The following is a 24,615-nucleotide window of genomic DNA, read 5'->3' on the forward strand; positions in this document are numbered from 1 at the left end:
AGATGCAGTGCCTTAGACCACTGCGCCACTCAGGGGCATCCCTCCCCATTCTAACTGTATACTGTCTTCAGATGAAGCACACAAGTCGAACACACCCATGCCATATCACTCATTGTAACTAATTCACTCATTGGGACAGTGGTTTTGTAATGTGCAAAGCAAGATAATAAACAGCATGAGACATAGGCTCGTGATTTCTAATACACCCCACTCCCTTACCCTCCCACCTCTCTTTAACTCCCTCTCTCTTTACTTTCCTCCCACCTGTATACAGGTTACAGAGTCATAGAATTTCCAATACACTCCACTCCCTTCTTCACCTCCTGCTTCTCTACCTCTCTTCACCTCCCTCCTCCCCTCTTTTTTTTTTAACTACTCCATTCCACCTGTAGATGTATAAAAGTCCCCCGATCCGTCAGATCGGCCTCACTCCCTGCTAACTGAATGGTCAGCCTGTTAACTCTGATGTTAGCCATGGGTACATTAAAGATCATTGGTGTACTGCTGTTGATATGTGGGTACCGCACAGTGGCTAGCACAGAAGAAGGGTGAGTGACAGATCGGCTGAGATTTTGATATTGATCCAAGTGCTATGGTGGTGGATGTCTAATTGCATCATTTGAATGAAGTGGTTCAATGTTAAATTGATTTTGTCATTATTATACCTTATCAGTTTTTTACTGATAAGTATTCTTTACCAGCAACGTTTTTGAAGGATTTTAATTTAGTTGGATGATTTGTAGAACTTGATGCTTATTGTGAAGACATCATTGAGGAACATATAGTGTGTACCCAGAGCCAAGTATTTAGAGAGTTTGGCTGTTGAGGTTTTATGATGCATTTACATGACGGTACAGCGTTCTATGACAGCCATGTTAGGGTCCCATTAAAACATTACATAGGAAATACACAGAGTGTACAAAACAGTAACTCGATATTAGGAAGGTTGTCTTAATGTGTTGTACGCTCAGTGTATTTCAATAACGCTATGTAACTAAATGTCTAGATTTAGAACAATATGCAGAAGTTGGCCCAGCTCTCTAAATACATGGCTATGACTGTACTCGACAATCTTTTATTTATCGATTTAACTAGGCAAGTCAGTTTAGAACACATTCTTATTTTCAATGACGGCCTAGTGGTTTTAACTGCCTATTCAGGGGCAGAACGGCAGATTTGCACCTTGTCAGCTCAGGGGTTTGAACTTGCAACCTTCCGGTTACTAGTCCAACGCTCTAACCACTAACCCTGCCGCCCCATGTCTGTTCTGGTGGAACCGGTTTAAACAGCGGTGACTTTGGATGGTTGAATAATTGGTCGCTAGTGTCTCATGAGGTTCTGTGAATGGCTTGTTTCCTCTCAAGTTATTCTGAATGATTTTAAAACAGCCACTTGTTTTCTGATGCATTGATGCTTTTAAATAATTGTACTCTACTTGTACAGTATAGAAGATAACCTCTGCGGGTGTATTTTATACGATGATTTCTTATTCTTGACATCGAATAAGGATAGATCATGTTCTGTAACTTTTCTGTTCATGATTCATCTAACTGTGGATTAGATTGCACTAATGCGCTGACTGTAAGTCGCTCTGGATAAAAGTGTCTGCTAGATGACCAAAATGTAAATGTAAAAAATGTCATCTGAAACTCACTATTCACCAGTGTTGGGGAGTAGTGAACTACATTTAGTTCAGCTAGTAATTGAGTTGCATTTTGTGGTAGCTTGGTGGTAATTGAACTAAATTCAAATCTTGGTAGTGTTTTCAGCAGTGAATTACTTTTTTGCCATCTAGTGGTGCAGCTAACTACTGGAACTACACACTACTTTTTTTTAACTGTCTAAGCCTCTGAGAATGTTCTAAGAATGTGATGGTCCCAAGTGAATGTTCACGGGGGGACCTTTGTCTTGTTCCCTGTACGTTCCCAGGACGTCACTGAGGACCATGTTATAACCGGTTTAGGACGTTCTCAGGACTTTCATTTTACTAGTCCTCAGGATGTTGCGTGATGGTCCCAATGGAATGTTCTTTAGGGGACATTTTTATAAGCCCCCTTAGGATGACGTTTGCCCCTGGAGGTTTAGTCTAGTTCCCCGTCCCGGGGATGTCCCCTAGGATGTTTTTAGGAAGTTCTTTGGACGCTGTGTCATGGTCCCATGGAGATTTTGTCTAGTTCCCGGTTTGTCCCGGGGATGTCCCCTAGGATGTTTTTAGGGCATCCTTGGAATGTTGTGTCATGGTCCCCTGAAGGTTTTTGTCATGTGATGGTCCCAGGTGTCCCAAACCATTATAAGTAAAGGGGTTCGAGTCGATTTCCGCGGCCCTGCGAATCTAATTACCATAATACAAAAATCCCTATCAAAATCAGTCAGTTTAAGCTAGAAATATGTTTTTTTTCCATTGATGCATCCGCCGATGTCGCACTCTCGCATCTGCAGTGAAAGGTGGCAGAGCTAGAGCGTGTTTGTCAGACCATGAGACATCCCGAAGATCGGTCTTCTCACTAACTCCTCTGTAGCATCCGGAACGGTTTGGCCTACAGACTATTCTGACCCCTCTATGGAAAGATGAGACTCTCGTGTACAAGATGGCGTTTGCTCTCCGACCCCCACAAGTGTCTGAAGTCGTTACAGCCGATCAGCCAACTTCTGTCTGTAGTGTGCCCAGTCATGTGAAATCCATAGATTAGGGCTAAGTCAATTTATTTCAATTGACTGATTTTCCTTATATGAACTGTAACTCAGAACGCCATCTGCACTGCTATTTTAGTGACTATTCTCTCATTGATTTCATTTAGTTAGTTCAGCACGTTGAGTTTGTGTTTTCAGGATTGTTGTCTGATGTGGGCGCAGCATATTATTCTGTTTTAATGTTACTCCTGAACCACTATGATAAATGTAATTCCAGTGTGAATTAATTGGTAGCTTGGTCAACTACATTTTCAGAGTACCTTCCCCAACACTGCTATTCACCTATTCATTTTCATTTCCTGTTTTCATTTACATTTGTGTTTCTTTTACACAGCTATGAAAGAACAGTGAGAGATGCTGGTAAGTTTGTCATATAAAAAGTACACATTTGTTTTAATCTTGCTCACATTCTGCCTAACTAATGAGGTGGCAGTAGTAGCAGGGACCCACCTGATTCAACCTATCAAGAGCTTGATTATTAAATGATTAGTTGAGTCCAGTGATTTAGTGTCGGGCTAGAACAAAGGTGTGCACCCCGCCGCTGTGGGTCTATTCTAGGGCAGATGATAGAATTCAAGACAAGAGGCTCAGTCAGTACTATCCAGCCACGTGAGTCCCAAATGGCACCCTATTCCCTATAAAAGTGGACCATGGACTCTTGTCAAAAGTAGTGCACGACATAGGGGAAAGGGTGCCATTTGGGGTTGTTGGGAACGTGATGGACTTTCCTCCTTTTACTCTTATCTTCGTATACCTATACATCCCCTCCCCTATACAATGCAACCTGCTTACACATCACTAAACATGCGTGCACACACAAGCACACACACAGAGCACACACACAAGCACACACACTTCCTATAAGACAGCGCAGGAGGGTGCCATATAGTGATTCATTTAGGGCCTGAGTGTTCCATAATGTTTTCATAACGCAGATTCCAAATGCATTACTGTTGATACGGTAGTCAGTGTTCTGTTGCCAACTTGTTGCGCAATGCCACCTTGACTTTGTAGCAGTGAGGACAACACGCGACGGCCAATATGGTATAATGCTATTTAGCCATGACTACTTGCTTTGATCAGCCAACTGATCCATGATATTTGCCTTATTGGTAATTTAAACGGGCACAAATTCTTCACAGTAACTGGCATTCAGTGATGCCAGTTGAGATCAAGTATTTCCTGTTATTTAAATGTTTGGTGATGTCAGAGAGATTTGTTTGCTATAGAGAGAAGAACTTTCAGAGCCTCGCTAACTCTCCCTCTTTCCCGCCCCTCTCTCGTCATCTCTCCTCCCGTCTCTCTCTGTCACAGCCATCCTGACCTCCTGTGACTTTAACCAGGAAAGTACGCCGTTCTGTCAGTTCCAGCAGGACGGCGCGGATAACAGTGATTGGACAAGACATAAAGGCGCCACCCCTACACCTGGAACAGGACCCCCCGGGGACTACCCTGACGGCAGTGAGTAGTGTTTGACCTTAAAACGCCCACCTGAAACATTATTCAATGATTAGTTCCCTCTTCTATCCACGTAATGGGGAAAAAAGGAGCTCCTTTGAGATTTACCTACATGTAGTTATATCTCATATTGCCCAACCAAGATACAAGAGAATGCCATGTTCCACGAGTCATGCTGCGAGTCATGGTAGCCTGGATGCCAGTCAGTTTCGGTTGTCTTTGTTGTCACTATCGAGACGTGTGTGTGTCCTGAGAAGACACATAAGGCTTTGTCCAAAATGGCACCCCTTGGCTCTGGTCCAAAATAGTAGACTATATAAGGAATAGGGTGCCTTTTCAGACGCTGCCACAGTGTAGTTCAACGCTTCTCCTTCGTCTCCAACCCCCTATTCTCCATCACCGTTTCTTTCTATGTTTCTCTGTTTCTCTCTCTCTCTCTTTCTGTTTCTCTGTTTTTCTCTCTCTCTCTTTCTGTTTCTCTGTTTTTCTCTCTTTTCCCTCTCTCTGGATAATATCCTTATTAGTGAGGGAGCTTGTCCCGGTACGTACCTCTTTACTATGTATCTGGGTTCTTTCTCTTTTAGATGGTTTCTACATCTACCATGAGTGTGACAACGTGGCCAATGGGCAGAAGGCTCGTCTCCTCAGCCCAGCTCTCACCTCGCCCTCAGCCCAGATCTGTGTCCAGTTCCGCTATTACATGTACGGCTCAGACAACCAGAACCACCTGCGCGTGCTGGCCAAGCGGCCCAGCTCAGAGGACAACGTCTGGGAGAAGACAGGGATCCAGAGCCCCTCCTGGCTTGGAGCTTCCATTACTGTGGCCAAACCAGCAGGACAGAGCCTAAATGTGAGAGAGTGTGTGTGTGCGTGTGTGTGTGTGTGTGTGTCGCTGGTTCAGACCTGGGTTCAAATACTATTTTAAATAATTTTAAATACTTTATCTGAGCTTGATTGATCTTATGGACCAAGAGCATAGTTCAAAAACTGCAACAACAAACCTTTTTGTTTTAATAAGGTTTAGGGAAAGTAGTTGCCGAGACACTAATGTTTATATGTGTCCGCTTTCAACAAGTTTCACCTAAAGTTGTTGCTAAAACACTGGTGTGTGTGTGTTCAGATTAGTCAGGTCACAATTCTCCATATTAACTCTACATTAACATATGAACTCTCGGTTTACAGATCGTGTTTGAGGCACAGCGAGGGCTCAGCGATTCGTGTGACTCAGCGCTGGATAATATTGTCATTAGTGAGGGAGCTTGTCCCGGTACATACCTCTTTACTATGTATCTCCGTTCTTTCTCTCTTTCCCTCGCTCTCTTCACCTTTTATACCCCCCTCTCTCTCTCTGTTTGTCTAGACGTCTCTTTTGATCAATCCCATGTATTTCCACAGCCTGTCTTACTGGTTGCGACTTTGACACCTTTGATGAGCTGTGTGGGTGGGATGCCAAATCACCTACAAATCCTGAACTCTTCGGCTGGGAGCAATTCATTGGAGGGACTGAGACCCCTGGGACTGGTCCTGACGATGATTTCTCCAAACCAGGCTGTGAGTATCAGTATTGTATCATTTTCACACTACTTAGCCGAGGAGAGCAGAGACGAGCTGTAGGCTACTGGACTGGCCTGGTTACACATCCACCATAGTTGTTGGAATGGTACTGGAAAAGACCATACGAAAATAAAATATACGAGCCAGCCCAGTACTGTTTGGGTCGATATGACAGTGTGAAAATGCTTGTCAAATCATGTCATCACTATTAGATTTCTGTGTCTAATGTCTGTCCTGGTCTTCTTTCTCCATAGTCGGCAGCTATCTGCTTATGGACTCAGAATATGCTGTCCCTGGAGAGGAAGCAGAGCTGTGGAGTCCCATCACCTCCACCGGCTCCTCTGGCTGTCTGGACCTCACCTTCCATTACTACATGTGGGGAACTGCCACCGCAATGAAGCTCCAAGTGCACGCTGTGACCGCAGGTAAGACCCAACAAGCCTACTGAGGGCAAGATAATAGAAGGCTTGCAGTTGTCACATATCACCTAGCAACCACACCAGGCACCATGTTGGAAGACCAAAGTCAGGTGGCAAGTAGCCTAGCAGTCAAGATTGTTGGACCAGTAACCGAAACCAAACTGAATCCCCGAGCTGACAAGGTGACAAATCTGTTGATCACCACCACATGTTTCAGTCTCTAGCTCTCTCTCTCTACCTTTCTCCATAAACTCTGACCACCTCTTCACCCCCCCCCCCCCCCAGGAGGAAACCTTGGAGCCCCCATCTTCTCATTGACAGGGAACCAGGGCCAGAGCTGGAAGCCTGCAGACATACGCTACCTTGGCTCAGGTGACATGCAGGTAAACCTAGTAGGGTGGCAGCTTGAAGACCGCTAGTCTTCCTGGGGTCCAAAATAACTTTAGAACTGGGGGGAGAGACCAAAAAGACTTTGCTTTCAAAGGCATGTTGATCTTGAATCTGGTTTTCAACCCTTCCTCCTAGAAGCACAAATGTGGTTGTATTTTGTGAAGAGTAAAGAGCTAATTGAAAGAACCTTAACTTTTTTCCTTTTCTTTGAACGTTCGTTTGATGAAGAGTGTTTCGGTCGCAGCCTATGGTTACGGTTGTGATAAATATGTCCCTTGTGTTTGTGTATCAGTTTGTGATTGTTGGTGTTTACGGTGAGACCCCTGAGACAGACATCGCTATAGACGCAGTATGCATCACAGCCTGCACAGGTAAGGAATAATCTATGATCTGAGATAATACAGTATAAAATCTATTGATGTCTTATGATCTTTGAAAACTGCCAGCCTCGAGTTTATTTTGTTCTTCTGAAATTATTGTTTTGTATATCATATGTTTTCCTTGGTTATTTCAGCTCCACCAACTCCCAGCCCAACTACACCAAAACCCTCAACTCCTGGACCAACTACACCTAAACCCTCAACTCCTGGACCAACTACTCTTGGGCCAACTACACCAAAACCTTCAACTCCAGGACCAACTACACCTGGGCCATCATCACCAAAACCCTCAACTCCTGGCCCAACTACACCTAAACCCTCAACTCCTGGGCCATCAACACCAAAACCCTCAACTCCTGGACCAACTACACCTAAACCCTCAACTCCTTGGCCATCAACACCAAAACCCTCAACTCCTGGGCCAACTACGCCAAAACCTTCAACTCCAGGAACAACTACTCCTGGGCCATCAACACCAAAGCCTTCAACTCCAGGACCAACTACTCCTGGGCCATCAACACCAAAACCTTCAACTCCTGGACCATCAACACCAAAACCTTCAACTCCTGGACCAACTACACCTAAACCCTCAACTCCTGGGCCATCAACACCAAAACCCTCAACTCCTGGGCCAACTACGCCAAAACCTTCAACTCCAGGACCAACTACTCCTGGGCCATCAACACCAAAGCCTTCAACTCCAGGACCAACTACTCCTGGGCCATCAACACCAAAACCTTCAACTCCTGGACCATCAACACCAAAACCTTCAACTCCAGGACCAACGACACCTGGGCCATCAACACCAAAACCTTCAACTCCTGGGCCATCAACACCAAAACCTACAACCACCAAACCACCAGGTGAGATTAACAGCCAATCAGATGATTTCATTATCACAATCAGAATCAAACACCACTTTCTGTATTCGCACAAAACAATTAATACAGTCCTAATGTTAACCACTTGTCTCCCTTCCATCCCACAACACTCTACCTCTTCTTCCTCTCCCCATCCCTCTCTTCCACCCTTCCCCACTCTCTCACTTATTCCTCCTCTCCATTGACCCTCCTTTTCCTCATCCTCTCCCTATCTCCTTTGCCCCCATCCCCCTTTCCTCTCCCTCTCTCTTTTGCCCTCCCCCCAAATCATCCCCTCCCTCTTCTCCCCCCATAGTGAAGTGCCCTCCCAATGCTGAGTACATAGAGTGTGGCCCAGCCTGCATCCCCAGCTGTAAGGAACCCTCTACTAACTGCACTGGCTCCTGTATCAGCGCGTGTTTCTGTAAACCAGGCTTCGTGTTCAGAGGCAGTCGCTGCGTCCCCATCGAAACGTGTGGTTGTCTGGAGGGAGGTGTCTACTATGAGGTACGAGACCATCTGGGATTTTTTTTGTCTGTGGTTAAAAATGTTCGATATGATTTAACACAATAGTATATAAATATGATATTATTGTCTGGGGATAACAACAATGAGGTATTTTTTTTTAACCTTTACTAGGCAAGTCAGTTAATAACAAATTCTTATTTTCAATGACAGTCTATGAACAGTGGGTTAACTGCCTTGTTCAGGGGGCAGAATGACAGATTTGTACCTTGGGGATTTGATCTTGCAACCTTTTTGGTTAATAGTCTAACGCTCTAACCACTAGGCTATGCTGCCGCCCCGATAGTATGAGACAATCTGTAATAGTTAGTATGTGGTCCATGACGTTCAAGTTGGGAAACACTGTGATATACGACACTATTTACGATACAGTATACGATGCAATATGCGATGCGATATTTGAAACACCACGATACTTTTATTTGCAGAATGTCCACTGACATGGAAATTGATATGGCTCAAGTCAGCACGTCACAAATATACATTAAAAAGCACCAACGACGCAAGGAAAACACACGAAACCATTCACAAATAAACCATGCTTATTGTCAAACGACAGGTTAATAATCCACCTCTCTCCCCATCCCTGTTGTTGTAGCCAGGAGAGATCGTCTTTGGTGACGGCTGCTCCAAACTGTGTCGTTGCGCCGGCAACTACACTCTGGACTGTGTGGACAACGCCTGCTCTCCCGCGGAGGAGTGCCGCAACGGGGCATGCTATCCCAAAGGTGCAGTTGAGTTGAGTTGCCACAACTTGTAGAGACCTTGACATGTTCTTAGAATCGATAATAGTGATAAGGAGGAGGAATCGTTGGGAAACCCTCGGGTATTGTGCCTTGTTTGATTCCTAGCTATGCAACAAAAGAGCATGTATTATGTGCATTTATGGCTCAGTACAAACCCTATTACCGTTATGTCAGGCATCACCGGCTGACAACTCTAGCCCAACGCATCAAGGAAGACATTTGAACTCTAGCTATGTTTCCATTAATTTGTCCAGTGATTTTTTTTGGGGGGGGGGTCGACACTTAGAAAGTTTGCATAGAAATGTTGGGCTGCCTGTGTAAACACAACCGAACTGTCCACCAGCCAATTACTAATTCCGCTTACAACTTTATATCACTAGTCCCCCACAGGCACCTCTATCAATCAGTAGTATGATATTACCAATCTTATCCACCTGCTTAATATTCGCCCCACAGTCTAGACACATTAGACACACATTTATATTGACTGCTATTGATTCCCAGCTATCTGATTCATCGATTGATTGATTACTCGATTCATGAATTGTTCCCTCCAGGCACTTCTACCTGTATAGCGTCCGGTGATCCTCACTACACCACCTTCGACAAGAAGAAGTACAACTTCATGGGGAACTGCAGCTACCTGATGTCCGAACCTTGTAACGACACCTCAGTGACACACTACGAGGTGCGCGCCGACAACGAGAACCGCTATAACCTACCAACCATCTCCTACCTGAAGGCTGTGCACGTGTACGTGCGCGGGGTGAAGATCTCCGTGCTCAAGGGAGGCACCGTGCAGGTGAGAGAAAGATGGATTGAGAGATGGGGAGGGGGGGGGGGGGGCAGAGAGTGGGAGATGAGGGGTATGATGGGACGGATGGATGACATTTGAAACTTTTTTTTTACACATATTATAGCAATAGAAAAGATGATTTATAAAATGCGAAGCCCTGTATATGCTCAGACTAATTAGCACCAATATAAAGTGACGACACAGTATGAAAAGCACATATTATGTTTTACCCTGGCCTTTAGCCTTCAATATAAAGTAACAGACACAGTAAAGAAAAGTTTGCCTTTCAATTCAATAAGTCTTAGTGACCGGAGCGCCATTCCTGCGCAGCATTCAATACATAAAAAACATAGACACAGAACAGCACATAAAGAGGAAGCCAAATAATAAGAATAAAAAAAAAGGAATGCCCATCAATCACTAACCCATTTCTGTGTTTTCCCCCTCTCCTCCGTGTAGTTGAACGGTACCAACGTGAACATCCCTCTGACCCCAGCTACAGGAGTGTCTGTGCTGATGTCTGGTAAACACTACACCGTAGCCACGGACTTTGGTGTGACGGTACGATACGACGGAAACCACTTCATGGATATCAAAGTCATCAAGGAGTGAGTCAAAACTGCTTCACCTGCAGAGACCAAATATGGGGTTTAGGCATATAGGTTCCCCTCCTACAGATTTGGGGACCCCAATATGATATGCCCTAAAAAATAACTATAAAAGTAACATTTCAAAAGAAAACAAATATAAGCCTCTCACGTTGTGATATGTTTATGATATAATTCTGCTGTGATTAAAATGCTTGAGAAAGCGATTAGCTCATAAACTTGTTTGCTCCTCTGTATTCAGCTATAAGGACAAGCTGTGTGGACTGTGTGGAGACTACAACGGAAACCCCAACGATGACTTCAGGAAACCTGATGGTTCTCTGACCCCCGACCCCAATGACTTTGGACACAGCTGGCTCACCGATCCTAAGTGAGTCACGCCACCAGTTAGACATGCGGGCGCAGGCAGGCACTCACACACAGAAAGACATGCACCTGTGCACATGCACACAAGCACACACGCATGCGCACACACACACACGGCTGATTCACTCTGTCTCGCCCTCCAGTTGTAACAAGCAGCCCAATATCACCATACCTGGCTGTACTGATGACGAGCAGGACAGGTACGAGAGCTCAGGATACTGCGGGATGCTACTGGACAAGAACGGACCTTTTGCTGTCTGTCACCCCAAGGTCAACCCCAATGTGAGTAATTACCTTACTTGTATCATTATGAATCTGCCCTCTAGATAAAGATACAGTATGTAATTCCCGGGATATCTAGCTATGTGGGAAACTAAGAAACGGGCAGTGTGGCAACGCAAGACTGCAGTACTCTAACTAAAGTCCTCGAGCTTTGTCTGCCATGTGTGTATGTTTCTGTGTGTGTCTCAGAGTTTCTTCAAGGACTGTCTGTTTGACCTGTGTGAGCTGGATGGTGCCAAGCCCATCCTGTGTGAAGCCATTGAGTCGTACGTAAATGAGTGTCAGGACCGAGGAGTCACCATTGGACCTTGGAGGAACAGCACCTTCTGCCGTGAGTAGAGATGACGGCTGGAGTCAATTCCATTTAAATTCCAGTCAATTTAGAAAGTTAAGCACATTTCAATTCCAGATTGTTTCCTCATTGAAAAGCATTTGAAGAGATTTGGAATTAGAATTTTGAGTGAACTTCCCGAATTGACTGAAATTGAAATGGAATGGGCCCCAACCCTACACGATGATAAGGAGGATGAGGAGGATATTCATGTTTTAAGATGATCAATATGATAATAATGATTCGTTCACTCGCCGAAGACACTGTTATTAACACATCAAAGACCAAACAATACACTCCGACAGTTCTGTTCTTTAAAATCAACAAAGTCGTTCCCGAGAGACAGTCATGTTTTAAAGACCGGCCTCCTAATGTCTCCTCCCTCCTTCTCTCAGCTCTGAAATGCCCCCCCAACAGTCACTACATACCATGTGCCGCCCCATGCCAGCCCACCTGTGCCGCCAAGCCCCCCACGGGGTGTGACGGACCCTGCTCAGAGGGGTGTGTGTGCAACCCTGGGTACATCCTCAGCGCCGGGAAGTGTGTCAAAGAGAGCTCCTGCGGCTGCAAACACACTAACGGAGAGTACTATGAGGTAAGAGGGTGTGTGTGTCATGTTATCAATGCCATTGTCTGAGTTGGAGGTTTTTCAAACATATTATACTGGACGGTGAAAGTGCAACGGCCCTCGCAGGCCTCGAACCCAGGACTGCCAGAGCATAGTAAACTTGCTAAGATTCTAACCCACTTCGGGAAGAACATAACCCCCCCCCTTCCTCGTCCCTCCAGCCTGGTGATGAGTGGTACATGGAGAACTGTAAGCTGAAGTGTTTCTGTGACGCCTCCTTCGTCACCTGCAAGCCCTCTGACTGCCCTCCCCTGCACGAGTGTAAGGTACAGGGAGGAGAGCTGGACTGCTACCCTACAGGTAAGTCCCTTTACATAAACGGTCTGAACACGCACACAAACACACACTCAAAAGGGTGTCTTGATGTCTGACGTCTTGGAAGTCAGGGTAGGTGACCAGGCTACGACCATATGAGTTGGCAAGACAACACAAAGAGGTCTGGAAGCAGGCGTTTATATCTCATGATATCTCCCTCGGCTCCATTTACCCCAGGTTCTCAGGACTGTGTGATCTCTGGGGACCCCCACTACAACACATTTGATGATAAGTTCTACAGCTTCATGGGAACCTGCACCTACACCCTGGCTAGGGCCTGCAAGAACAACACTGGTAATTACATGAGGATGATGTTCTGTAGTTCTAGCTCTGTCTTATCAGTTCTAGATTATGTAGTTCTAACACTGGGTTCTAGGTTCTGTAGTTCTAGCTCTGTCATATCAGTTCTAGATTATGTAGTTCTAACACTGGGTTCTAGGTTCTGTAGTTCTAGCTCTGTCTTAACAGTTCTAGATTATGTAGTTCTAACACTGGGTTCTAGATTCTATAATTCTAACTCTGGGTTCTAGGTTTGTAGTTCTAGCTCTGTCATATCAGTTCTAGATTACGTAGTTCTAACGCTGGGTTCCAGATTCTGTAGTTCTAACTCTGGGTTCTAGGTTCCGGGGGTTTTGAACTCTGGGTTCTAACTATGTTCTGCTGTGTTCTCAGGTCCACAGTTCTCCGTGGAGGGTAAGAACGAGGAGCGTGGTCTGGCTGGAGTGTCGTACCTGAAGAAGCTCTACGTGACTGTCGACGGAATCACCGTCACACTGATGAAGAGCAGGAGGGCTCTGGTACTTGTTGATCCATCAATCAATCAGTCAAATTTATAAACGCCCGTTTTACATCAGACGGTGTCACAGTGCTTTTGAAATAACGAGGCCTAGGCCCCAAAGAGCAAGAGCAAAGCAGAAGCAAACTTGTCCGAAGGAAGAAATAGACTTGCTATTAAACAGTAATGAACATAGACCTGTGACACTAACACAGTTATTAACATGTAATAACACTTTCCCATAAACATTGTTTTTTTTTTTATCATTCACATTCCACATCGCAGATGTGGTGGTGTCACTCAATTATCTCTGTCTTTCAAACTCCATGTCTCCCTTAATCAATTAGTGAAATTGCACAACGGCGATACACCCAAAGCCTTTCTTTCCCTTTTCAATACACATTTTGTCCGTCTTTCTCTTTCTCTCTGTCTTTGTCTCTTTTTTTAATCTTTTATCTCATTCATCGTCTATTTTACCAGTAATCCTTCAAATCTGTCCATCAATTGCGCCCTCCTCTTCTCTCGGACTGCTTTTTCCTCCTTTTTTGTCTATTTTTCTCCGGATCAGCGGAGACTTTCCTAGAATGAATCTCTCTTTCTGCCTCCACAGGTGAACGGAAAGCGCGTGTCCCTCCCTCACTACCCCTCTCCACTAATCTCTCTATCGCTAGCGGGCCAGTACATCACCCTGCAGACACCGTTCGGCCTCAAGGTGCGCTGGGACGGAAACCACTACGCCCAGATCTCAGTGCCCAGGTGTGTACTACGGACACAGGAAGTAGATCTCTAGCAACTTCCTTTTCCCTCTTAAGGCTCAAATTACACCCTATTCTTAAATTAGGTGTCTACGTACGTACGGGCAATGCCTTTGTTGTACTTTATCAATATTCATACAGATAATTGATCAACATTTATTCATCATTTAGAACCATTTCTGTTCCAAACATTCCACATCTTTCAACCTTTAGAGGAGTTTCAACTCAGTATCAATCCATTGGATCAACTAAAATCAACTAAAACCTTTTTTTTGTCATTCTCTCTCCATGAGTTCTGTTGTAGGATCTCGAGTAATCCATTGTTTTGTGTCTTGATATCTTTGTGGTAATCCAGAGGTTTGGTATCTTGGTATCTGTTGTGATCTTTTGGTAATAATCTGGTAGTCGTAATAATCTATTGGTTGTTGTCTATATCGGTGTCAAATCTATTGTGTCCTGTATTTTGATATTTTTAGTAGGATCTCTATATTAATCCACTGGTTGTATATCTTTGTATCTTGACCTTTGAACTAATCTACTGTGTTCAAATCAAATCGCATTTTATTGGTCACTTGCACATGGCTAGCAGATTATTGCGAGTGTAGCGACATGTTTGTGAAATGTCGTGTGTCTTGGTCTATCCGTCAGCTCCTACTCTGAACGGATGTGTGGTCTGTGCGGCGACTATGATGGTATCCCTAGCAACGACTTCACCAAGCCAGATGGATCCCAGGTCACCAGCTCCAAGGACTTTGGAAACAGCTGGAAGACTGAGGACGATGAGGATGCCACGTGAGTGGGAATTATGTGGGAATTTTCTCTTGGGAATACTGACTAATGAAGTCAGGAATATTTCTGCCCAGTAATGTATAATGTAGGTACACGCTTTAGGAAGTAGTTTAGTGTGCACTTTATCCTATATGCACTTATTAGGAGTAATAACTGTATTGTGCACTGTATTGGTATTACATTTCCTATTTTAAAGTGTTTACTAATTGTGTGTGTTTCCATAGATGCAAACCCGACACCAACCCAGACCCTGTCTGTGATCCATCACTGGAGGCAGAAGTGTCCAAACCAGAGAACTGTGGGATATTAACCGATACCAAAGGACCTTTCAGGTGAGCAACGGAGTCACATGGATACTTGACATGCAGAACCAACAACATATCCCTGCTGTGCGTGATCCATACCATATGTATCATTTAGACATAAACGCCCCGTTTAACACACCATGCACACACGTGAAAACATACACTAATCCATAAGTACATGGATACCTCCAAACTCACATGCTACGACCCCTGGTGCTTACAAACATGGATCTCTAGTCTATTGTAATATCTGTTTAGAATAATCCACGACTTTAATCCAGATAGCATGGTAAACACATGTTGGGCTGGCAATCTTACTCCTTTACATTCCACACTGCTAAGAATATCTAAGATTGTCTTATACATACAAGCCTACTATAGTTCACATGCCCTGACATGATTCAGGTCATAACACTTAACTCCCTCCATGTGTTCAAAACAAACAAAGTGGTTTATGGATTTGTGTGTTTGTCTTTACTTCTCTCTCTCTCTTTCTTCCTTTCACCCTCCCATTTCGTTCTTTCTTTCGTTCTTTCGTTCTTTCTTTCTTACTTTCTTTCTTTCTTTCTTTCGTTCGTTCTTTCGTTCTTTCTTTCTTTCTTTCTTTCTTTCGTTCGTTCTTTCATTCTTTCTTTCTTTCTTTCTCTAATACTTAACCCCCCCCCCTCTTCCTCACACATTAAATTCACCCCCCTCTCTCTCTCACCCTCCTCCTCTCCCCCATCAGAGAGTGCATTGCGTTGGTGGACCCCACTCCGTTCTTCCAGAGCTGTGTGTATGACATGTGTCGCTTCGTGGGCCAACAGCAGATGCTGTGTGACCAGCTCCAGGCCTACACTGACGCCTGCCTGGGTGCAGGGGCCACGGTTCACCCCTGGAGAAAGCCAGACTTCTGCCGTGAGTCTCATATATAAATATATATATATATATATAGACACACTCTGTCAGGCCCTCGAAGATTGGACCAAAATTTGGTTTGAAAACAGTTGGCAGGTCACAATTATGTGTCAGCTTGAGCAAAAGTTGAAAGAAGAAGCGAAAGTCCATATCTCAGGCTGCCACTTCAAAGTCACACATTAACACAGTTACGGAGAAAATATTGTTGTCCGTCAATAGTAAAGTTATTCCTTTTAATGTTGCAGCAAGCTTAAAGGGGCAATCTGCAGTTGCTACATTCATTTCATTTCTTGAACGGCATTTTTGGTTAAGGGCTTGTAAGTGAGCATTTCACAGTAAGGTCTACGCCTGTTGTATTCGGCGCATGTGACAAATAAAGTTTGATTTGATGTGAAGCATGCTTTGTTATTGTTTCAACCGCTGACTGCCCCTTTAACCCAGATTTGTTACAATATGTTGTAACCCTGTTTCTGCCTTCCCCTTTTTTTTTGCTCTCCCTCCATAGCCCTGCCCTGTCCCCCTAACAGTTCCTACTCCATGTGTGTGAGCTCTTGTCCCGAGACCTGCCTGGGTGTCAGCGGCGCCCCTGGCTGTTCAGATGTGTGTGTGGAGGGGTGCGAGTGTAACCCCGGCTTCATCCTCAGTGACGACAAGTGTGTCCCTGTTAAAGACTGTGGCTGTGTTGACTCCTCTGCAGACTACCACCCTGTGAGTACGATTCTCTCTTTCACTTGGACAATTTCGGTGTGTACTGTAAAGCATCGAGGTTTGGTAAAGGGTACATTAGGATACAGTATGAATACAATACATTGCTAAATCATCCGAATATAAAATAAAATATGCACATCCAAAATGTCACTACACGTGCACATTCAGAAATACCCAAAACTTGATACTGAACTGTACACAACGTTTATATGTGCTGTATCTTGTATTTTTCAAGTTAGACTTTTTTTTGTAAAAGATACCTGTTGACTTCCCTGTAAAATATAAAGGTTAATAAATCAAATTAAATTAACATTTCCCTGGGCTATTCACGGCAGTCAGGTACTGTAGTCTGAACATGGTGTGTGTTTTTCAGGTGGGTGATGACTGGTACCTGGAGGGCTGTAAGGAGAAGTGTGTGTGTCTGGGCGGGGGGGTGATACAGTGTCACAACACCACCTGTACCCTGACAGAGAGCTGTGGCCTGCAGGACGGAGAGTTAGGATGTTACCCACTGGGTACGACACACACACACACACACACGCACAAACAGGAGGGAGAGTACGGATGCCAATGTAATTTTTTTTTGTGTGTGTCATTTATTTTACTTGGCCTTTATTTTGGGGGGTAAGATTGAAAAGCGTCTTTGGGCGACAAGCACTATACAATTGCGGGGTCTCAGTCTCGTACAGTTGTAGCTTTTGAAATGTGTATGTTCTTATAAGAAATATTGTAAATGGGGCTATCAGTGCGCCCTCAAAACATCAGTTTAAACTTCTATGAAAACAAAACATGATCAACTCAAATCTAAACTCTACCCTCCTCTACTCACAGAAACGGGGATCTGCACGGTCCAGGGTGACCCTCACTACACCTCTTTCGATAAGAGGGTGCACAACTTCATGGGTTCCTGCTCCTACACCCTCACCAAGCCCTGCAACGAAACCTCCGGGATGCCGCACTTCACCGTTGACGCCCAGAACGAGCACCGAGGCAGCAACAAGAAGGTGTCGTACGTCAAAGCCGTCGTGGTTAAGGTGTACGGGGTCACCGTCGTCCTGGGGAAAGGGCGCAAAATACAGGTGAGGAACATGGGGAGGTAAAGCTACAGCACGACCTGGTTTATTCAGTTATGCTGGCAGAGTGGCAAGATAAGGCCTCACAAGTGTGGTCAATAAAAATATACTTTAGACGTTATGGTGGCAAAGTAGGAACAAACTGGGAGCAAATGTCTTGAAATGGAATACGAAAACAAGAATGCATACCAATGAAAATGCTGTACATTATCAGTAGATAACCACGTACTGTACAATCTGCTAAGTTAACTCCAATTTAAAAGGGTTACACCCTCCTCTCATCTCTTCCAGGTCAACGGAACCCTGGTGACCCCTCCTGTGACTCTGACCAGTGGGGTGAAGGTCTACCTGAGCGGGAAGTTTGTTGTCTTGGAGACGACCTTTGGCCTGAGGGTGAGGTTCGATGGCAACCACCACGCTGACGTCACTCTGCCCTCCTCCTACAACGGTCTGCTCTGTGGACTCTGTGGTAAGAGATAATCAATCAATCATGTTATTAAAAGGCATGTAAAAAAAAATGCCCTCGTAAGTTATTTCACCCACTTTTATCATATCCCCTTTGTAGTGGGTAGTAGATTTATGTAGTCTTTATGTAGTCTTGTCTGAACACCACTTTGAGTATCATTTTATATCTTGACTTGACTGCTTTAAAATATAATTTTACCCCAACCCAGCTAACAGTTTGTATGCAAAGTAGCTGTTGATGTGGGCAGTAGTAACTGGTTCCATCTATCCTCTATTGTAGGAAACTTCAACGGCCAACCCGGTGATGACAACATCAAGCCAGACGGTAAGCCAACCGGCAACACAAACGATCTGGGAGAGAGCTGGCAGGTGCCTGACGACCGCCCCGAGTGAGTCACACACACACCTGAAACACACGACACACATTCATGTTTCAGTTTCAATGTTTTTATTTATCCAGCACTGTCAGGAAGAACTGTTACATTTAGCCTAGATTCCATTGTTTTTGTATGAATTATGACCTATAGGTCTGACTCCATCGAGGAGATTTAGTTTCCATCCTCGACAGGGACGTCTTTGACATTCATCCCTTCCTTTCTTCCTTTCATCAATCCCTCCTTCCCTCTCTCTTCTTTCAGCTGTACCCACGGTGGAGGAGAGGAGGGGTGCGATCCCAATGTTGAGGCAGAAGCTGAGAAACCCACCAGCTGTGGCATGATCACGGACCCCAACGGTGAGACTCACACACAGCACACAGAGAAACATCACACAGACGCATGGAAACACAAATTACAGCTGTCGGACATTAACACCGGACAGAAAATCATAGACATGCTCAATCCAGGTACACTCTTTCACAAAACGTGTTATATTCATGTTATTACATACCACTTGTACTGTGTCTTTCAGTCTCCATTTACTAAAGCCATTTCTCATTTCTGTAGAGCAAGAGATTGTATTTAAACGAAACATCATTGATTCTAGAGATAAGTGAGAGAGTTGTGCCTGAATTGTCAGCTAACTTACTACGACCATTACTCATCGGTCATTTGTCCAATTCTCTCAGTTGTCTTACAGCATTTTTTGGTCGATTGTGTTACTACATATAATTTGTACAATGTTAAAACTATTTATTGATAATTCTTCACTGTCCCAGCTATTTAGCACCATTCATTTCTCCATCCATTCTCTCTCAGGTATATTCAAGCCGTGCCACGCGGTGGTTCCCCCCAACATTTACCAGGAGAACTGTGTGTACGACCAGTGTGCTACGGGAGGGGAGACGGTGGCCCTGTGTCAGGCTATAGAGAGCTACGCTGACCTGTGTGCCTGGGCTGGAGTACCCATCGTGTGGAGGAATAACACCTTCTGTCGTAAGTCACATACCGACATGCGCGCAGACACGCACGCACATTGAAACACAGGTATGCACGCAAACGCATACACACACACCTTCCCGACTGTGTGTAGTCTAACTAACACACCTGTGCTCCATGTGCTGTAACAGACCTGTGCTCCATGTGCTGTAACAGACCTGTGCTCCATGTGCTGTAACAGACCTGTGCTCCATGTGGTGTAACAGACCTGTGCTCCATTAGCTGTAACAGAACCGTGCTCCATGTGCTGTAACGGACCTGTGCTGTAACACACCTGTGTTCCATGTGGTGTAACACACCTGTGCTCCATGTGCTATAACAGAACCGTGCTCCATGTGCTGTAACACACCTGTGCTCCATGTGCTGTAACACACCTGTGCTCCATGTGCTGTAACACACCTGTGCTCCATGTGGGGTAACAGACCTGTGCTCCATGTGCTATAACAGAACCGTGCTCCATGTGGTGTAACACACCTGTGCTCCATGTACTGTAACACACCTGTGCTCCATGTGATGTAACACACCTGTGCTCCATGTGCTGTAACACACCTGTGCTCCATGTGCTGTAACATACCTGTGCTCCAGGTGCTGTAACACACCTGTGCTCCATGTGCTGTAACACACCTGTGCTCCATGTGCTGTAACACACCTGTGAGTCCTTTATGTGTACTGAGTCCTATCTCTATTGGGTAACACCACGATTGTGAAAGTGGTGTGCCACAAGGATTAGTCTCACTACCAATTCAAATCCCATGTTCCCTCTGTTCTCCCCCTTTCTTGGGTAGCAGCAATACAGATGATTCTCATTGCCCATCAGTAACCCCTCTCTCTCTCTCTTCCCCTCTCCCCCCAGCTCTGAAGTGTCTCCCAGGCAGCCACTACGAGCCATGTGGTAACGCCTGTCCTTCCAGCTGTCAGAACCCTAACTTCAACGCCACCTGTGCCCAGCCCTGTGTAGAGGGGTGCGTGTGTGACCCCGGCCTGCTACTCAGCGGTGACAAGTGTGTTCCACCCAGCCAGTGTGGCTGCACCGACAAAGATAACAACTACAGGCCTGTAAGAATGGAGGAACCAAGTTATGACTTGACTAGTGAAGTTTACATAGTAGTCAATACAATGACCTGAGACTTATAGGAAGGGTGTAAACAGAGGCTAGCTCATTTAGCTCATGTGGTTGATTGACAAAAATAATGAAGTGGTTTATTGACTAACTAAGATGGTTGATTGTTATATGTCTGTGGGACTGTGTCTCATGTCCATATCTCTCCTTTTTTGTGTGTGTGTGTGTGTGTGTGTGTGTGTGTGTGTGTGTGTGTGTGTGTGTGTGCCCTAGGTGGGAGACAGTTGGTTCACTGAGCTGGACTGTTCGGAGCGTTGTAAGTGTAACCCTGGCAACAACATTGTCTGTGAGCCATGGCAGTGTAGTCCCGCCCAGGAGTGTAAGGTGTTGCAGGGAGAGCTGGCATGTGTTTCAACAGGTAAATGCCACAGCACCTTTCAGGGCTTTTTCTTAGTCTTTGTTGTGTTGTTTATTTTGCTACTGTTACTGGGACAGAAATATTTTGGTTTCCCAGATACAAATTCCTAATTATAATGAATTATTAGTCCTGAACTAAAAAGCATTTCGAGAATCTCCATTGAACATGCTTCTGGCCTCCTGGGTGGCGCAGTGGTCTAAGACACTGTGCCACTAGCTGTGCCACCAGAGACTCTGGGTTTGAGCCCAGGCTCTGTCGCCGACCAGCCGCGACCGGGAGGTCCATGGGGCGACGCACAATTGGCCTAGAGTCGTCCGGGTTAGGGAGGGTTTGGTCGGTAGGGATATCCTTGTCTCATCGCGGACTAGCGACTCCTGTGGCAGGCCGGGCGCAGTGCACGCTGACCAGGTCGCCAGGTGCATGGTGTTTCCTCCGACACATTGGTGCGGCTGGCTTCCGGGTTGGATGTGCGCTGTGTTAAGAAGCAGTGCAGCTTGGTTGGGTTGTGTTTTGGAATGACGCATGACTCTCGACATTCGTCTCTCCCGAGCCCATATAGGAGTTGTAGCGATGAGACAAGACAGTAACTACTAACAATTGGATACCACGAAATTAGGGAGAAAAAAACAAAAACATGCTTCTAAGACCTAGTCCAGGACTAGGCTTAATCTGTGGCTGGAAAACCAGCTCTAAGTATATCTTCACTTTGAAGTGAATGTGCCACTGCCTGTATATGAAGAACTCCCAAGAAGACATCCCTAACCCAGATATGAATGTCTCTGTGTCTCTCCCCAGGTTTGGGTGTGTGTCATGTGGCCGGAGATCCTCACTACTACACCTTTGATGGTGTCATGCACACCTTCATGGGCACCTGTACCTATACACTGGTGGAGGTATGTAACCGTCGTCTCTCAACCTCTCTTCCTCTTCCCCTCTGTCTCTCCCGATCCCTGTAACACATCTCCCTCTCACCTTCCCTCTAACCCCCCCCCCTCGTTATCCCTCTCTCCCTTAGGTGTGTAACTCCACCAAGGTAACTCCGTTCACCATCGTGGCGAAAAACGAGGAGCGTGGTCAACCGGAGGCGTCGTACGTGCGCTCCGTCACGGTCTATCTTCCCAACGCCAACATCACACTTCAAAAGAGCAACAGAGTTCTGGTGAGATGGAGTTCAAGGTCAAACCCCGGTTGTCTGTTTTTGGTGAGAATAGAAATGTGTGTATGGCTTACAGGCTTATGCCTCAGTCTCATCGCAGCAAACATAGACAGAAAACACAAAACAGGGAGAGAGATCCATTGGTAAGCATGCTTAGAATCACGTTTGTCAAGAGTAGCGAAAAGTAGAAGTTTGACGCTTTGGCTCAATCCTGAGCACAGTTTCCTTTGTTTTCATTATCTTTGGGGGGGGGGGGGTATTTGGGATGTTAGGCCTATCCTTGAGGGGGCTTCAACACCGGCAAGCCACTTTGTGGAACCGCCCATGGAAGCTGTGATAGTGAAGTTTGAGGAACAACAACCCATATGCCTTATTCGTTATTGATTTCCACTAATCACCTCTACTTTATCCCCCCCCCCCACCTCTCTATTTCTCTCTCGCCTCTCCAGTTGGATGGGCGCAGGGTACGTACTCCTCTGTCCATCGGTGTGGCCGGGGCCAGGGTCTTGAGTAGTGGTGTCTACAGTCTACTGGACACTGATTTTGGCCTGATGGTCAAGTTTGATGGAGTCCACCACCTGGAGATCACCGTCCCTGGAGAGTACTTCAACAAGGTACGACTGAGCCCAACTATAGTAATGCTGCTGTACAATAATGTGAATAATACAACTTATAATGATGGTAAAATTAAGCCTTTCACACAATACATGTCTTGGCCATACTAAAATACTCCGACCTACATTTTAAAGGGACTTCTAATGATTTTCTCTGCCCTTTTCATTCTTGGAATTATCCACACTGTTCAATTTTATTTTATTTTATTTTACCCGTTTTCTCTCCCCAATTTCAATCTTGTCTCATTGCTGCAACTTCCCAACCGGCTCGGGAGGCGATGGTCAAAGTCGTGCGTCCCCCGAAACATGACCCGCCAAACCGCGCTTCTTAACACCCGGCCACTTAACCAGTCGCACCAATGTGTCGGAGGAAACACCGTTCACCTGACGACCGAGGTCAGCTTGCAGGCACGCTACAAGCAGTCGATAGAGCGCGATGAGCAAAGTAAAGCCCCCCCCAGCTAAACACTCCCCTAACCCGGACAACGCTGGGCCAATTGTGCACCATCCAATGGGACTCCCGATCAAATCAAATGTTATTTGTCACATGTGCCGAATACAGCAGGTGTAGACTTTACAGTGAAATGCTTACTTACAAGCCCATAACCAACAAGGCAGTTTCAAGAAAAATAACTGTTTAGTAAAATCTGTAGTGCCTTGCGGTCGGAGGCCGAGCAGTTGCTATACCAGGCAGTGATGCAACCAGTAAGGATGCTCTTGATGGTGCAGCTTTTTGAGGATCTGAGGACCCATGCCAAATCTTTTCAGTCTCCTGAGGGGGAATAGGCTTTGTCGTGCCCTCTTCACGACTGTCTTGGTGTTTTTGGACCATGATAGTTTGTTGGTGATGTGGACATCAAGGAACTGGAAGATCTTAACCTGCTCCACTACAGTTGACAATGGGGGCGTGCTTGGTCCTCCTTTTCCTGTAGTCCACAGTCATTTCCTTTGTTTTGATCACGTTGAGGGAGAGGTTGTTATCCTGGCACCACACGGCCAGGTCTCTGACCTCCTCCCTATAGACTGTCTCATCGTTGTCAGTGATCAGGCCTACCACTGTTGTGTCGTCGGAAAGGACAGTGTGGAGTGCAATAGAGATTGCAACACATCTGTGGATCTGTTGGGGCAGTATTCAAATTAGAGTGGTTCTAGGGTTTCTGGCATGATGGTGTTGATGTGAGCCATGACCAGCCTTTCAAAGCACTTCATGGCTACATACATCAGTGCTACAGGTCGGTAGTCATTTAGGCAGGTTTCCTTAGTCTTCTTGGGCACAGGGACTATGGTGGTATGCTTGAAGCATGTTGGTATTACAGACTCGGTCAGGAACAGGTTGAAAATGTCAGTGAAGACACTTGCCAGTTGGGCAGCGCATGCTCGGAGTACATGTCCTGGTAATCCGTCTGGCCCTGAGGCCTTGTGAATGTTGTTCTGTTTGAAGGTCTTACTCACATCGGCTACAGAGAGCATGATCACACAGTCGTCCGGAACAGCTGATGCTCTCATGCATGCTTCAGTGTTGCCAGCCTCGAAGCGAGCACAGAAGTTATTTAGCTTGTCTGGTAGGCTCGTGTCACTGGGCAGCTCATGACTGTGCTTCCCTTTGTAGTCTGTAATAGTTTGCAAGCCCTGCCACATCCGAGCCGGTGTAGTACAATTCGATCTTAGTCCTGTATTGACCTTTGCCTGTTTGATGGTTCGTCGGACGGGATAGCAGGATTTCTAATAAGCGTCCGAGTTTCAGTCCCGCTCTTTGAAAGCGGCAGCTCTACCCTTTAGCTCAGTGTGGATGTTGCCTGTGATCCATGGCTTCTGGTTGGGGTATGTACGTACGGTCCCTGGGGGGACGACGTCATCAATGTACTTATTGATGGA

The 24,615-nt window shown here is 45.6% G+C and overlaps 1 protein-coding gene across 1 annotated transcript in view; it reads left to right on the forward strand.

Moving 5' to 3' along the window:
- Window positions 1–414: 414 nt before the first annotated feature.
- Window positions 415–24,615, forward strand: part of zanl (zonadhesin, like) — a 33,125-nt gene continuing 8,924 nt past the window's right edge. Inside the window, exons 1-37 of the mRNA XM_036957793.1 lie at window positions 415–548; window positions 3,026–3,051; window positions 4,006–4,152; window positions 4,734–4,999; window positions 5,332–5,416; window positions 5,545–5,700; window positions 5,958–6,128; window positions 6,408–6,505; window positions 6,805–6,883; window positions 7,027–7,755; window positions 8,069–8,259; window positions 8,876–9,005; window positions 9,581–9,825; window positions 10,279–10,427; window positions 10,669–10,797; window positions 10,937–11,075; window positions 11,265–11,406; window positions 11,802–12,001; window positions 12,196–12,334; window positions 12,527–12,643; window positions 13,022–13,146; window positions 13,735–13,880; window positions 14,528–14,671; window positions 14,893–15,000; window positions 15,701–15,870; window positions 16,376–16,578; window positions 16,952–17,093; window positions 17,410–17,657; window positions 17,943–18,120; window positions 18,397–18,505; window positions 18,755–18,849; window positions 19,313–19,489; window positions 20,346–20,548; window positions 20,826–20,970; window positions 21,766–21,863; window positions 21,986–22,129; window positions 22,576–22,740. Coding sequence (XP_036813688.1) covers window positions 445–548; window positions 3,026–3,051; window positions 4,006–4,152; window positions 4,734–4,999; window positions 5,332–5,416; window positions 5,545–5,700; window positions 5,958–6,128; window positions 6,408–6,505; window positions 6,805–6,883; window positions 7,027–7,755; window positions 8,069–8,259; window positions 8,876–9,005; window positions 9,581–9,825; window positions 10,279–10,427; window positions 10,669–10,797; window positions 10,937–11,075; window positions 11,265–11,406; window positions 11,802–12,001; window positions 12,196–12,334; window positions 12,527–12,643; window positions 13,022–13,146; window positions 13,735–13,880; window positions 14,528–14,671; window positions 14,893–15,000; window positions 15,701–15,870; window positions 16,376–16,578; window positions 16,952–17,093; window positions 17,410–17,657; window positions 17,943–18,120; window positions 18,397–18,505; window positions 18,755–18,849; window positions 19,313–19,489; window positions 20,346–20,548; window positions 20,826–20,970; window positions 21,766–21,863; window positions 21,986–22,129; window positions 22,576–22,740 — 6,042 coding nt within the window. The 5' untranslated portion in view covers window positions 415–444. The remainder of the gene's footprint in view (window positions 549–3,025; window positions 3,052–4,005; window positions 4,153–4,733; window positions 5,000–5,331; window positions 5,417–5,544; window positions 5,701–5,957; window positions 6,129–6,407; window positions 6,506–6,804; window positions 6,884–7,026; window positions 7,756–8,068; window positions 8,260–8,875; window positions 9,006–9,580; window positions 9,826–10,278; window positions 10,428–10,668; window positions 10,798–10,936; window positions 11,076–11,264; window positions 11,407–11,801; window positions 12,002–12,195; window positions 12,335–12,526; window positions 12,644–13,021; window positions 13,147–13,734; window positions 13,881–14,527; window positions 14,672–14,892; window positions 15,001–15,700; window positions 15,871–16,375; window positions 16,579–16,951; window positions 17,094–17,409; window positions 17,658–17,942; window positions 18,121–18,396; window positions 18,506–18,754; window positions 18,850–19,312; window positions 19,490–20,345; window positions 20,549–20,825; window positions 20,971–21,765; window positions 21,864–21,985; window positions 22,130–22,575; window positions 22,741–24,615) is intronic.

Source organism: Oncorhynchus mykiss, chromosome 21 (genome assembly GCF_013265735.2).
Source record: "Oncorhynchus mykiss isolate Arlee chromosome 21, USDA_OmykA_1.1, whole genome shotgun sequence".
NCBI lineage: Eukaryota > Metazoa > Chordata > Actinopteri > Salmoniformes > Salmonidae > Oncorhynchus > Oncorhynchus mykiss.